The 13,943-nt window shown below is 44.1% G+C and overlaps 1 protein-coding gene across 1 annotated transcript in view; it reads left to right on the top strand.

Moving 5' to 3' along the window:
• LOC119172511 (GATA zinc finger domain-containing protein 1) overlaps positions 1-13,349 on the top strand; it is a 59,274-nt gene extending 45,925 nt beyond the window's left edge. Inside the window, exon 4 of the mRNA XM_075893939.1 lies at positions 1,091-13,349. Within this exon, the coding sequence (XP_075750054.1) occupies positions 1,091-1,287 (197 nt within the window). The 3' untranslated portion in view covers positions 1,288-13,349. The remainder of the gene's footprint in view (positions 1-1,090) is intronic.
• The last annotated feature ends 594 nt before the right edge of the window (positions 13,350-13,943 follow it).

Here is a 13,943-nt window from a genome sequence, read left to right as displayed (position 1 = left end):
CAACACACACATACAGGAGAGCATTACAGACAACACACACGTTTAGCATCTAACGCTGCTAACGGTTCAAAATGTCTGTGGGTGCTAGTCCTTTCCTTAAACAGAATGAAAAACATCTTGATCGGCAAGTAGTTGTGGCTCACCAAGAGGTTGATGGTTGACGACGAGACAAGACATTGAAGAAAGGGCCCGTTATAGTAGAAATTCGGTTCAGTAAAACTTGCAGTTGGACGAGTTGATTCATATGTCAAGGTAAACTGGTGTGCGCAAGTGAAGGCAAGGACACAGGGACAAGAGGAAACTTTCAACTGAACTTTATTATTTGTCACCCTTCAAATATAAACAGGAAAAACATAGTCATGTGGTCACATGGTCAAACCAAACTGCTTACAAGTAGACTCGCAGAAAATTACGCGCACTATCATATAAAGATACTGACGTGTCGCTAACACGGGCATCGCATCTTGCAGATATATTGTATAAAAGGTTTGATCAGTTGCATATTAAGTGTTTAATTTTAGTTTACTTATCGAAGCTGTAAGCGGAGCAATACAGAAAAATTTTACCCAGATATGACGCCATATCAACATCATTAATTCAAGAATAGACACTCGGACTAGTTGGTGATAATTCATAGTTAGTTGTATTGTGCAGAGCAAAAAATGCAAGACGGAAAAGCTGTCTGCGTGCACTTTGCTGTCTTATGCACTGGCTACATCTGTGTCTCTTGCGCCTGCGTCTTATGCGCTACCCATTCGAAGTAATGCTTTCCCATTTCTCTCTAGCCATGAGACACATGTGTTGGCTTTTGTTGCTGACTCTCTCATTTTTTAGTGTAGAGCTTTGCTGCATTGATGCCGTAAAATTCGGGATCTTAGACACGATTCCACTTTAGAACATAGAGCTGACACAAGATGGATACAATATCTGATCAACAAAAAATTGTACTTCAATGAAATTAGACTAAGAAAAGTTGATTTGTGAAATGAAGAAATTTGCTGTAAATGAGCAAATTTCTGCGGACGAATAAAACAGATGCCTGGTTGGGTCCTAATTGAGAATTTCTAATTGAAACCACGAAATGTTTCAGGGCCGGAGGAGGACATTCCTCGGAAGCTGGAGTACATGGAGTTCGTTTGCCATGCCCCTTCGGAGTACTTCAAGGCCCGAAAGTCGCAGTACCCCATGCAGAAGCCTCCGGGCCCTGAGTGTGGTTTCATTTGGACTAGAATTGGCCCACAGATCAGGCCAGTTCCAACCCAGGAAGAAGTGTTCGGGACAGTTTAGGTGGCCGTGTTTCCTAGAGATCTGACAGAACAGTGTTTCATATTTCTCATTTCCCAGTGTTAGGTGAGTGACAGTTTGCTCGATTGTTTGCACCAGATTTGTGCCCGACTTTTGTGCGTCAGCATAATCGGACTAAATGGAACAGTCACAGCTGCCACGTGATGAGCTTAATATTACAAAGAAGCTCATGATTTGACGTAACAACAGGAGTTTATTTATTTCAGTGTTGACTCCAGTGTGATGGAATAGGTATCCTGTTTTACTTTCATGTATATAACAAGAATGAAGCCAAGTAGCACTACTACGAGTAGTTATCTGTTACAAGCTTCCTTGAAGTGATGCTTATGTTTTGCAGTGAATATTACTGCCATAGGCGAGACATATTACAAAAGAGAAAAAACAATGTGCATGAGTGTACCTCCACAGGTACACCACCTGCATTTTTCACAGACCGGTGTACTTAGGAAATAGGGGCTGAAATTATTGGCCTTCGCATAATTGGCAGCTGCTGCATTCTTCAAGCAGGAGAAAAGAGCAAATTTCCTTTTAGTTACATCGTATTGAAAAAATTGATCTGAGCAGAAAGAAAATGTTTGGCCGTAACATCAGTACGAGAAAGAAAGCGGCACACAGCTGTATCATATGCATTTAATAGTCTTATGAGAGTATGAATCATGTTATACGGTGTTCACATTATATTCTGGCATCATTTGCCAGTCCAAAAAGTCGAAAGCAAGCACCCCTATTGCCAATTCTGTTCAACCTCGCTCTATGCACGAGTTTTCTAGCCAGTTTTTAAATGAGTCTGCAGATGTTTTTTTAGGAGACAACAGCAGAGTGGCTTTATTTTCCCCCATTTATTGATGAAATGCATTACTCTTGTAAAGCCTGAATGCGCACAATTGAATGTGAAAAATGTAGAGGAAAAGGTCTTGCAGTGTGCTACACTTGTCCAGAACGAGTGTAGGCAAAGGAAAAAAGACAGTTTGCGAGATACTATTTGGACAAATCTTGCGGCAATTGTCATGCAGTCTCCATGTTTGCGCACATACTGTACACATGGTTAGCACCTTTGCACACTACTTAGTTTGCCTGCTAGCCACATGAACCCTAAGGACAATAGATTAACAAGCAGCAAACCGTGCCAGTGGCTGGTCAAGGTTTTGTGTTGGTGCCAAGCTATGGCACATTTCTGGCTATTCAGTTGATTTTCTGGGGTTGAAGCTTACCAACACTCTGGCAAATCAGTTCTATAGAAGCCTGCAAGGTGGAAAAAGATCTGTGAAACAGGAATGGTCATTCTCCCACTTTGTAGCACAAAGCTAAAAGGAAGTCTATAAAGCAGCGAAGCTTCTCAGGTGAGTAAAAATTCAGGACTACAAGCGGATAATCTTTTTTAAACTAAAAAGTGAATGGTCAAGGAAAACTTGGCACTCGTTCACGCAGTTCATACGTTCATCACAAAAACAAGTTTAGCTTCACTCATAGCTACAGCTTACCTTATGCCATGTTTTTGTGATGCCATTACAGCACCGCATTACAATACTGTGGTAACTGCGTAATGTGTATGAAACAGCATCAAGCGTCTTTTGTTATCTACATGAAGGGCTGGGCAGCTATGAAATCGGGATGTCAATGGCCTAGAAGGCATCCTACAACCCACGCACAATGCATGCAAACTTGAAATTTTTTGCAATTCATAGATGGCAGCATAAGCTCAGTGCTCCACGTGTATGTCCTTTAAAAAACAAAGTGGATAAGCTTCGAGTGTATGAAATTCATGAAGTGAATAAATCTCTCAAAATCCACCATTGTTATTCAACATGCTGGGAAGAAAAAAAACGTATTGAAGCAAACTATTGTTCATGTAAGCCTAGCCGTATCCATATTGTGAAAAAACGGGAGTGTCTAATGACAGTTACTGTTATGTCTGTGGTCACCCATTCACAGTCGTCACTGTTAACAATTTGGTGTGCTGGCTGGTCCACCTTTGTCACTTTGCATGATAGGCCCTCAGTCGGCATTTTCCACGTCCTGCAAAAAGGGCTGCTCACAAGTGGACAGAAATTGCCTTTCTAGAGTATCATTGCCGCCACGGTGCATGCCGCCACGGTGGTGGTGGTTCTGGCACTCGGCTACTGACTCAAAAGGGGCAAGTAAGATCCCTGCTGTGGTGACCGCGTTATAATGGAGGTGAATTGCTTGAGGCCCATGTACCTTACAATGTTAGTATGTGTAAAAGAACCCGAGGTGATCAAAATTTTCCAGAGCCCTCCACCACAACGTCGCTTGCAGCCAGAGTCGTATATAATGCGTATATATGCGTCATATATGCGTATATAAATCAAAACAAGCTAGGTGTGACTGATTGCAAGGCCTTGACCACCTCATTGCCTGAAAAGACAAGTTTACCTTCATCTTGTGTCTTCATCTTTTGCACTACCAGCTCAATCATGCAATCTAAATAACTTTCCCAGAATTCAGTTCTCGTAATCAAAAGGCAGTTCTGTAGCATGCTATAACAGTTGACACAGACACATTATTATGTGCTTTTCTAGTAAGCTTGTCTTGTTGTGGTTACGCTGTGCTATCACAGCCTAACCCAGAAACTGCTCAGAGATTGTGTCAGGGTGGTGAACAGCATACTACCTAGCTTTTAGTGCTTGTCAAAGGCTGAGGCGGTGCATGTTAGCCTGCTGAAGCTGTCTATGCAAAGATAGCTGGAGGGATGCCTTGGGTCTTGTTCTGGCGGAGGAAATATTACAATGCATTGAAGTGGATTAAAAATTGGGGAAAAAGGAGGAGGAAGACAACAATGTTTCTCCGAATGTGACAGCTTTAATACTTCAATGCTAGCTGCCTTATTAAAGCCCCCTTTAAACAACTCCAAAGCATGTTGCAACATGTACATTTGTGGGGGTGGTGATGCACCCTAAGCATGATTCAGACAGACTGTTAAGGGATATTCACTTGAGGGAGAAATTGGCAGGGGGCAGAGGGGGATTGTGTATCACGTGACCACGTCAACACGGATTAGTGAGTGTGTGTAACCTACCTGTGACTCCTCAGCGGAGGCGGCAACCTTTTCCCCGACAGGACAAATGATCCCTCGCCGGTGTGGGATATGGTGGAATTTTGGGCTCTTGTTTGGCCACATTGTTTCACTTGCTCCTGCAAAGAGCGGCTGTGGGTGTTCAGTCTGCAGCTGCATGGTTGTCTGCAGCATGTTAGCAGCTCATCGAATCGCTGGTATAAGCTACCAGAGTAGTCTGTAACGCTGGTCTCCCCCTCCGTTCACCTCGTCCATGTGAGTGAGAGACATTTCGGGGGGACTTCTCCTCGCCTGTTGGCGTCACTAGGCTCCACCTTTACACGTGTGAATTTGTCGCTCAAGTGAACACCGCTTCAGCTGGTAACCTTGCTCAACCTCGTGGTTTTTTCTTAAATAGACTTCGTCATGTAACTTCAGGCTACCAAGAATTCAAGCACGTGTGTAGGCCTGGTTCACTGACTGCACGGTATCTTTCCCGTAGTAGAGAACATTTCAGTGTAAATGGTGAAATCATTTTCCATCCTTCAAGCTATTTGGTTTCAATAAATGCAAAGTTGTGGGATGATTCTTAAAAGAGTAATGATGCAATTGCTAATATCTTTGAATGCCTGAATTTGAAGATCTTGGTCTGGTTTCAATTTAACGAAAGGAAGATGGGCAGATTGGCAGAGGAGGCCGCAGGTAAAGTAATACCGCAGCAGTGTACAGTCGAGTGCATAATTTTAGAGACCACGGGAGCGCGTGCCGAGGCGCGTCGCTGCGCCTTCTGGCGGCTGCACAGCTCTGTCCGGGAGCGCGTACTGCGCATGCTCGTCCCATATCACCCGACAGCCTGCCCGTTCGCTCGTTTCAACGGCGCGCATTTCGAAACGATGTGGAATGCGCAAGGTGCCACTTCTGCAGTCGCTGTGCAAGCACCGGTACTCCCGAGCGATAATGTAGCGGCGGAAATGCCTCTAATATAATAGCATGGCTTGAGCGCGCCATGCAATGTGCTTTCTTCCTTGATGCAGCGCGGAAAACATGCAGTTTTTCAGCTTTTCTCAAACGGAGTTGCGTGATATGCTCATCTTGCAGTGATTAATTTTGTGCTCTGTCTCGGAGACGTTATGCCAGCTCCATTTCTTGGTGCGAATATCGCGTGTGCAGTGGTATGCCGTAAACCACTGAATATCGTGCGTCCAGAATGAATAGCCAGGAAACACGATAAATAAACAGTTTATTCTTATAAGCCAGAAAAAAAAAAGAAAACGATAGCTATAACTGCTATCCAGAAAATATCACTACTTTTAGTATTTAATCAAGCGCCCATCGGCGGAAATCACTTGCGCCACACGAGATGGCATCGAATTGTAAAGCGCGGCCACGATCTCGGGGCATGAACGAAGTGCTTCCCACTCCTCCTGTATGGCCACGAATAGGGTCTCCTTCGTTAAACTTCCAAGATTCTGCGCAAAGCCGTTTCACGAGACCCCAGAGGTTTACAATGGGGTTCAGGTCCGCTCCTACAAGTGGCTATTCCAATGTGCGAACAGCAAGGCCCTCAAGCAAAGATTTCACACTGCGAGCAGTGTAAATCGGGCTCCTGTCATGCTGGTACACGAAACATCCATCCTTGAACGGCCTAGTCAAGACATACGGAAGCAATTCTCTCTCTATTATAAGAGAGTATGTGGAGGCTAAAAGGTTCCCATTGATAAGAACCAGTGGTCCAAGTCCTTCCCTGGTCATGGCGGCCTAGACACTCACAGAGCATCGGCCACTGGCAAAGACCGACTGCGTGTACTGAGGTGAATACCTGGCGAGGAAGGAAATGCTGGATTGGTTACACAGATTTATAAGAATGACAATGACACGTAGTCACTTTATCCCCGAACGATTTCGTCTTACTTGAAGATCCATATAATGAAATTTTAATTATGCGAGATAGCCAAGATGGTGCGAAATATTCGACATGTTGGTAAGGCACCCTCAGTGCGTTCCAGAAGGCCTCGCAAACTCAACTGTATTTTTCTAAGGTAATAAGGTACAATATACAAATATTGATTGATATGTGGGGTTTAACGTCCCAAAACCACTATATGATTATGAGAGACGCTGTAGTGGAGGGCTCCGGAAATTTAGACCACCTGGGGTTCTTTAACGTGCACCCAAATCTGAGCACACGGGCCTACAACATTTCCGCCTCCATCGGAAATGCAGCCGCCGCAGCTGGGATTCGAACCCGCGCCCTGCGGGTCAGCAGGGTGCGGGTTCGAATATATACAATATTGGCTAAGGTGCTTAAGTTTGGCAAGCTGCTCACGATAAGAAGCAACACAGCTTAAAGAGAATCAAAGCTAAGCAACGTTCTACAGCAAGTTCAAAGACAATAAAGTGCTGGGCTTTAATAAAGACAATAAAGTGCTGGGCAATAACGCGCACTGTAGTGGGTGACCTGTCGTTAATTTTTACCAGTTGCGGTTACTTACCCTGTGCACTACTCTTTCTACTAATTCAATGGTAAATAGTACAAGTATGACATTAATGTAGAAGACAAATCGCAAATGTTACCTCGAGTACATTGGACGCCATACTCGCCGTTCCTGATCCCAGCGACTTGAAAATGTTGATTCATCGCTGAACACGACTTCTCTTCACTCTTCCGATCCCCATGTCTGCACAGAACGCGCAAACTGAAGTCGCATGGATCTTTGCCTGTCCGTGATGTGGAGCTTCTGGGCCGCAACGCAGTTGGCAAGCCCTGCTTCTGCCAACCTCCAATGGATAGTCCAGAGGGACGCGTTGAGATGCAATGCATCTTTTATGCCTTTCGCTGTTATATGGGGATCAGCTACTACGGCAGCAATAATTAGCCTGTCCACTTCGTCATCTGTGCATCTTGACCTTCCAGCACTGTCTCTGTCACTGATCCCCCTGTTTGTCGGTGCGCTTGGATGGCACGACTCACCGCATTTCTTGACCTTTGAAGGAGCCGGCAGATGACTCGCTGAGAAAAGCCTTGAATGCTTAACTCTACGATGTGTCTCCTTCCGTCAGCTGGTACTCGTGGCGACATTTTTGAAGACGAATGTGGGGGCCTTGAAACCCCCGATCTTGTACTCCTTCGAGAATGGCACTGTCCAATAGCTGTCTAATAGCTGGGCTGTGCTGCAATATGCTGCCATTCAACATTTGCTGTACGAGATAATTTCTTATCGTCACCAAGCCCGAAAGACCAGGAAACAAAGCAAAGAGTTGACAAAAATGACAAAATGGTACTGCGCCTGCGTCGCAAGCACGTGTCAACCTTCTTAGTGCCCAATTTTTCTGAGAGAGTTCTAATAAAGAATCACATTTCCACGCAGTGAGTAATGTGTACAAAAGGAGCGGTGTGCCGCCGTGCGAGGTATTTGGTCGAACAGCTTAAGGAATTAACTTTTGTTTCCTTGTGGGGCCTCCAACATTTGAGCACTTTGAACTGAAATGTGCTCGCCTGTAATTCACTGCAGTGTTTTACAAAACAACGTGACCAGAATAACAGAATACACGCTGATGCTCGAGCGACAGATGTTAATAGAGCAGTATCAATTCCCGACTACTTCACGTTCGAGAATGTTCCGTGCATATGTCATGGGTAGAGTTCTATTGAAATACTGAAAGCAGTGACGCCCCTTTCAACCTTCGTGATTTTCTCTGGTTTTCGGAAAAAACATTCCCAGATACCCCCAAATATGAAAAGACTCGAAAGTGAAAGCCTATGACATCTCTTGCACGTCTCAATCGGCATTAATTCACGCTTACTTGTCTTAATCTCGCCCCGCCGCGGTGGTCTAGTGGCTAAGATACTCGGCTGCTGACCCGCAGGGTGCGGGCTCGAATCCCGGCTGCGGCGGCTGCATTTCCGATGGAGGCGGAAATGTTGTAGGCCCGTGTGCTCAGATTTGGGTGCACGTTAAAGAACCCCAGGTGGTCTAAATTTCCGAAGCCCTTCACTACGGCGTCTCTGATAATCATATGGTGGTTTTGGGACGTTAAACCCCACATATCAATCAAATCATTGTCTTAATCTACTATAATGCATCCAATTAATGGGTTGACTTCAATCGGGGTTTATGGTTCGAGTAGTAGAAGACGGCACATGAATATCTGAAATTCTAATCCTAGAAACTTTTGGGTCGAGGCTTCACTCCTACCAATAATAACTGGGGCTCTCGATGTGACAGAGCCACGATATAGAGAGTGAAATAAATTTTAATATATAGATATGACATAGAGCTCCACCAAAGTAACGTCTCGGGAATGTTTGCTCATTCGGGGTTCTTTAATGTCCACTCAGTATACTAGTTTCAAGTATCTCTCCTCTATCGAAATACGGCATGCGTAACTAGGCTTGAAGATGCGTCTTTCGGGTCAGCAGATGAGCATCAAAACCACTGCACCATTGCACCGGCCTTAATAAAGGGTTTATCCTTAATAAGCCGAGTTTGTTTTCACCTTTCTTCCTCGGCTCTTTTCTGGAGCTGTTAGACGTTTGGTGGTTTCGTGCATGTTCATAGACACATGATATTTGGACCGAGTATTACTACGTGCGTTAGTTCGGCGAATGAGAGCGCAAAAGGCAACACTGCTGGCTGAGCTTATTGATTGCCTAACTCGACATTCAAAATGTGATCACGCAGCGGATCGCCTAGGAGCAACGAGCACTATGTGCAGCACGCCGAAACCTGCAAATGATGTGCTGTCGTCACATTAGCGCTCGGCTTTTTTCATTGTCTTCACTGTGACTACAGAAGTGGCTCATGCACCGTCCGCATAGCTTCGAGATGCACGCCGTTAAAACGAGCGAAAGGGCAGGCTGCTGGCTGATATGGGACGAGCGTGCGCAGTACGCGCTCCGGGACAGAGCCGTGCAGCCGCCAGAAGGCGCAGCGACGCGCCTCGGCACGCGCTCCGGTGGTCTCTAAAATTATGCACTCGACTGTACCCTGACATTCTTTTCATCTAGGAAAAGTGGGGAGCAAAATTTCTTTTCAAAGGAGACTTTAAAACATGGAATAAAAAAATTGGTGAAGCTTGCACACTAAGCTGCACTAGGCTTGAAGCAGTGGGCTATTCTGAAGAGTAATCTGGTTGCATCCAGAACTAGGTGATGCTAGCTTGTTTTTACATTGACGCAAATAGGTTCGAGCTAAACCACAGACAGTTGCAGATGTGCAAACTCCAGAGACAGCCAAGCGTTTGCACCTCTTATGGGCTCGACATTGCTGGCGTAGGCCTTCCATGGCTTTGTACTGGGCTCGCCACCGTTGCGTCACAGCCATTTGTTGGCCTTCAAATCCAGTGGTGGGATCTATCTACCCTGTGGCACAGAGCTGTTGCTTATGTCAGCTTTCTGACAGGCTGCACACACAAATCACAGCTGGCTCAAACAGCTTTGACTGTTAAACAGACTGCAGTTTACATGCACAAGCATTTCTATCTCATAAGTATCAGCACAGAAGGGAAAACAAAGTTAAGAAAGTAGCAGCCAAGTACAGAACACTTAAATATTTCTGTAGATAACCACAAGTCCTCGAAACAAAACTGAGAGAAGTAGAGGCAATAAATTCACAGTAAAGCGTAGAAACTATGCGGCTTCACAAACACGAAGACAAAAAGAGGGGGGGGGGGGAATAAAGAAGAATGGCTATTTGGGCAAGTTGGTTGGAATCCATGATAATAAGGGCTGCAGCGGGAGCACGAAGGTGCTAGAAGAAAAGTGAAACGAAAGGCAAGGCAAGGAAAGCAAAGAGGACAACACGAGCGCTGACTACCAACTGAATTTTATTATTCGCAGCACACATGATAATATATACAACAGGCAATCTATTAACAGCAAACGTGAGCAACGGGACATATTCTGGGGAAGGGTCTGATAAAAAGAAAGTACAATGATAAAATGGCTAACCCTTATCTAAAAGCGGGAACTCTTTGTCATGCAAGGCCACCGAAGGTTGGCTCACGCATCCGTCACCATGTTTTCTAATAAAATGCGCCTCAGCTATTTCAAGAGTTACTTTGTCCATGTGGCGTACCAGCACACTCACGCCTGGAAATCGAGGCTGGCACCCGCAGCTTTTACAGTGCGGGAATACTGTATAGGGGGGAATACTGTACAAAGGGGTCACTGCTTCAGTATTCAGAATTTGCACTGTTTTCTTGAAAACCTGTACACACTGGGTTGGCTGTTTGCTGCAGAATAAGCTTCATGTTTGCTACAACACAATCCACAAGCTAAGGAAGGAAAAATAGAGAACCACTCTATTTTTGGCACGAAGCCACAAGAAAATTCGTACGGATTTCTTAGAAGGAAAAGCCTTTTAGTTGCGGAAAAATTTGTTGTTATTTGGCGATCAAACCCAGGACCAACGATTTTCCGCGGAAGTCGCAAGCTAGCATGTGGCAGCACAAGGGCGAATTCATCAACAACTCAAAGCACATGGACAGAGGTAATGGGAATTTGTATTACCATGTCCTTTGAGTTGGTGGCTGCCTGCGAAAAACATTGCCACTGCCAGATGAGCTCCAAGGTGACAAGCAGTGCCGTTCCGACAAGCTGGGCATGTCTGAGCATAGATGTAGTGCATACACAGAAACATGCCTTGCGTGAACTCTGTAGAAAGTTGCCATTCAAGAAGGAAATGTGATCTTTTGCTTGCCTATGCAGCCACTTGGAGAAACAAATGTGCAATGACACGATGCACAGTGTGTGTCAATAATCATCATATTTCAGTTTCTCTAGATGATTGGAGAATAAGCCTAACTTTCCTCTGATGGAGCTCTGCATATTGAGATGTAACAATATTATGCTTGTGGAGATATTAAATTTTATGTTCGAAGCAAATAGTGACTTGGTTCAAATAGTATATGATACAGTGATGCGATAGCTGCTCCGATTGCGCCATACTGTGCCAAGACTGGAAACCTGCTACATCCTGCTACATATCCTTTCTACGCCAAAGCTGCACCTAATTACAAAATACTATCGAAAAAACTGGCGCAGTGCGTCGTCGGTGACAACGCGCGGTTAGGGGTGGCCTGTGCCTTTCAATGTTGCCACATGAAAGAAAAATCAGTGTCCAGCCGCGGGGGGGAGGGGGGATACGGCTGGACGCTGATTTATAGGGAGGCACAGACAATTGTCTCCAGACTGGTACAAGTTAACGTAACCCCCCGAAAATGCACCTTGGACGGAACGGCTTGCTGCGAGCCAGTGTCCGAGGTTCTGAGATAATAATATTTGGCAGGCGGATAGAAGACAGCAGCACGAAACGGCTGAAACCTATAAGGGCAATAAACTAGCGAACCAGATTAAAACTTCTTTATAACTTCTTGTCATAGGTCAACTCAGACTTTGCACAAATATTGAGGGGGGCGTAGCTTTCATATCGAGAAATGGCAAAAAAATCTATATTTTAAAAATCATGTTTTCATTTTTCGGAGGCCTTTTCTGGAGAATGAGTCGGACAAATTTTTCTAGCTCTGCTCGTACCGGTCGGATTCTAAACGTTTTTGCGGTGGTAAATTCATGAGTTAATAAGCTCCTTTAGTGAATCCATTCCTTGGCTGCTGGGAAAAGTGTTGCAGAGCCGTGATGTTCCGTACTACGCCAAAGAATTCCGATTCAGAGACATGTAAGTTCCCTATTTTGGGAATTTTTCCCTGCAAATATTGACGAAATTCCTACTGAAATTCCCTGCACAACAGTAATAATTTCTACCCCCATTCAAGCACACACATGCTATAATTACGTGTCTCACTACTGGTGACTTTTGAAATCATGACTAGCCCCTCCACTGGCACACAACGAAAACATGACTTTAATATTTCATGTACTGTTAGTACACTGCACATTGTGGGCTTTTAGTCTAACACCACTAGTGAACTTGAAATCGCTCCGCGTTAATTTCAAAAATAAATCTCAAAGGCTATGCTTACGTAGTGCATGCGTCAGAACCAGTTACAGCAGATGAAGGCCCACTATGACTGCTATTTATTGGTCGTCATAGGAGAATTGAATAATTAATGAAATTTTCTGTAATATTATGAATATTCTCTTTGGCTCAAAATGACAGGTTAAAATTCCCAAAAAAAGAGAAAATTCTCTACATGAAACATCACTGTTGCAGAGCCCCTCTAACCTTGAAGTGGGCTTTGTGGCAGCATGGGTTTTTTTCGCAACGGTGTATTCACACCATAGCATTCCTTTACGGCAGTGAAACCACCTTTACAAGAAGTTGCATCGGCAATTTACATTTATTTGTTCATTTTGAATACTTCAAAATTTTCAATAAGTGAAATTCCAATCAAAGGGATTTCGAATATGTTACTAGTCGTTAAAATATGTAAAATGCATGAATATTCGTACAAGTATGAAAAAGTTGCTTGGCAGTTCTGTTAATAATGACATTGTTTACAATGTAGCATTTGCTCTATTTGAAGTACCTTTTTGGTAAATAAATACTTTACTGATGATGCAAGCAAGACAATAAAATATGTGATGTCAGTAGTTTCTTTATTGTTGAAAGACTAGCACAACCTGTTTCAACAATGAACTACTTTGTTTTCGTGCTGTCCACATGTAAGTCCACGAAATTTCGCCAAGCATTCACGTGCATGCATTTTATGTGCATTACTTTTTTATGTTGTTGCCATTCCTTACATTTGGTGACATGTTGATTGTGTTTATAAATTGTAAATGTCTCCTAGCTGTGCAACATACTGTCACATTCTGTAGGAGAACCTACATCACTACTAGTGTACCATCAAACTTTTGTGCTGTTTCCTGTTATATTAGCATTATGTTATTGTATGTTGGCACAGTTGCAGTGACATCTCTGTTGTGTGACGTTAAACAGTAACAATACTGTGGGTGTGACTTTTTGCAATATTATCCCATTTGCGATACCTGTGTGCGAGACTCCTCTCGAAATTGCCATGACCTAAAAGATCCTCCTTCTTACATAATTAAAGCTTTTTTAGAATGGTACCATGATTTTCTGTGCTTAATAACATTTCTTGTTAATGCTTACTCGCATTAGATAAAAAGACATTGGGAAAAAAAAAACTAAAAATCCATGCATCTCCTTGAAGTGAATCATGATGAGTGGGCAAAGCACTGGGGATCATTCTTACCATGAATCAGCTGTGGCACTGCCATTTGCCCACTTGTAAATGCATATGCGCTATACAAACAATGTAGTTTAGTCATTGTGCTGCCAGCACCTTCAACTCTTCGGTAGACTCTTGTCGACCTTGCCATTCTGACATTGCTTTTTGAGCTACAGCCACCGGGGTAGCTTCTCTGCTTCGGTTTTGCCTTCCCCATGCGAGAGAGTGTTCATGCTGGTTTTCATCCTTTATTCTCATCATTACCATGAGCTCGCTTATTCTTGATCGTCATCAGCCTCATCGTAACCGTGAGCAGGGATAATGCACAACAGACAAGCCTTGACCATGACGTGCTTGGCCCCTAATAGACAATGTGAGCCGATGTCCAGCATGTGCTCACCTTTCAGGTTCATAATAGGTCAGGTGCACACTGCTTCAAGATTTGGAAGAGGTATGCATTGGCTATTATTGG

This window comes from Rhipicephalus microplus, chromosome 4 (assembly GCF_043290135.1).
Source record: "Rhipicephalus microplus isolate Deutch F79 chromosome 4, USDA_Rmic, whole genome shotgun sequence".
Taxonomy (NCBI): domain Eukaryota; kingdom Metazoa; phylum Arthropoda; class Arachnida; order Ixodida; family Ixodidae; genus Rhipicephalus; species Rhipicephalus microplus.
The sequence above is the reverse complement of the archived record's forward strand: the minus strand, read 5'-3'. Positions and strand labels throughout refer to the sequence as shown.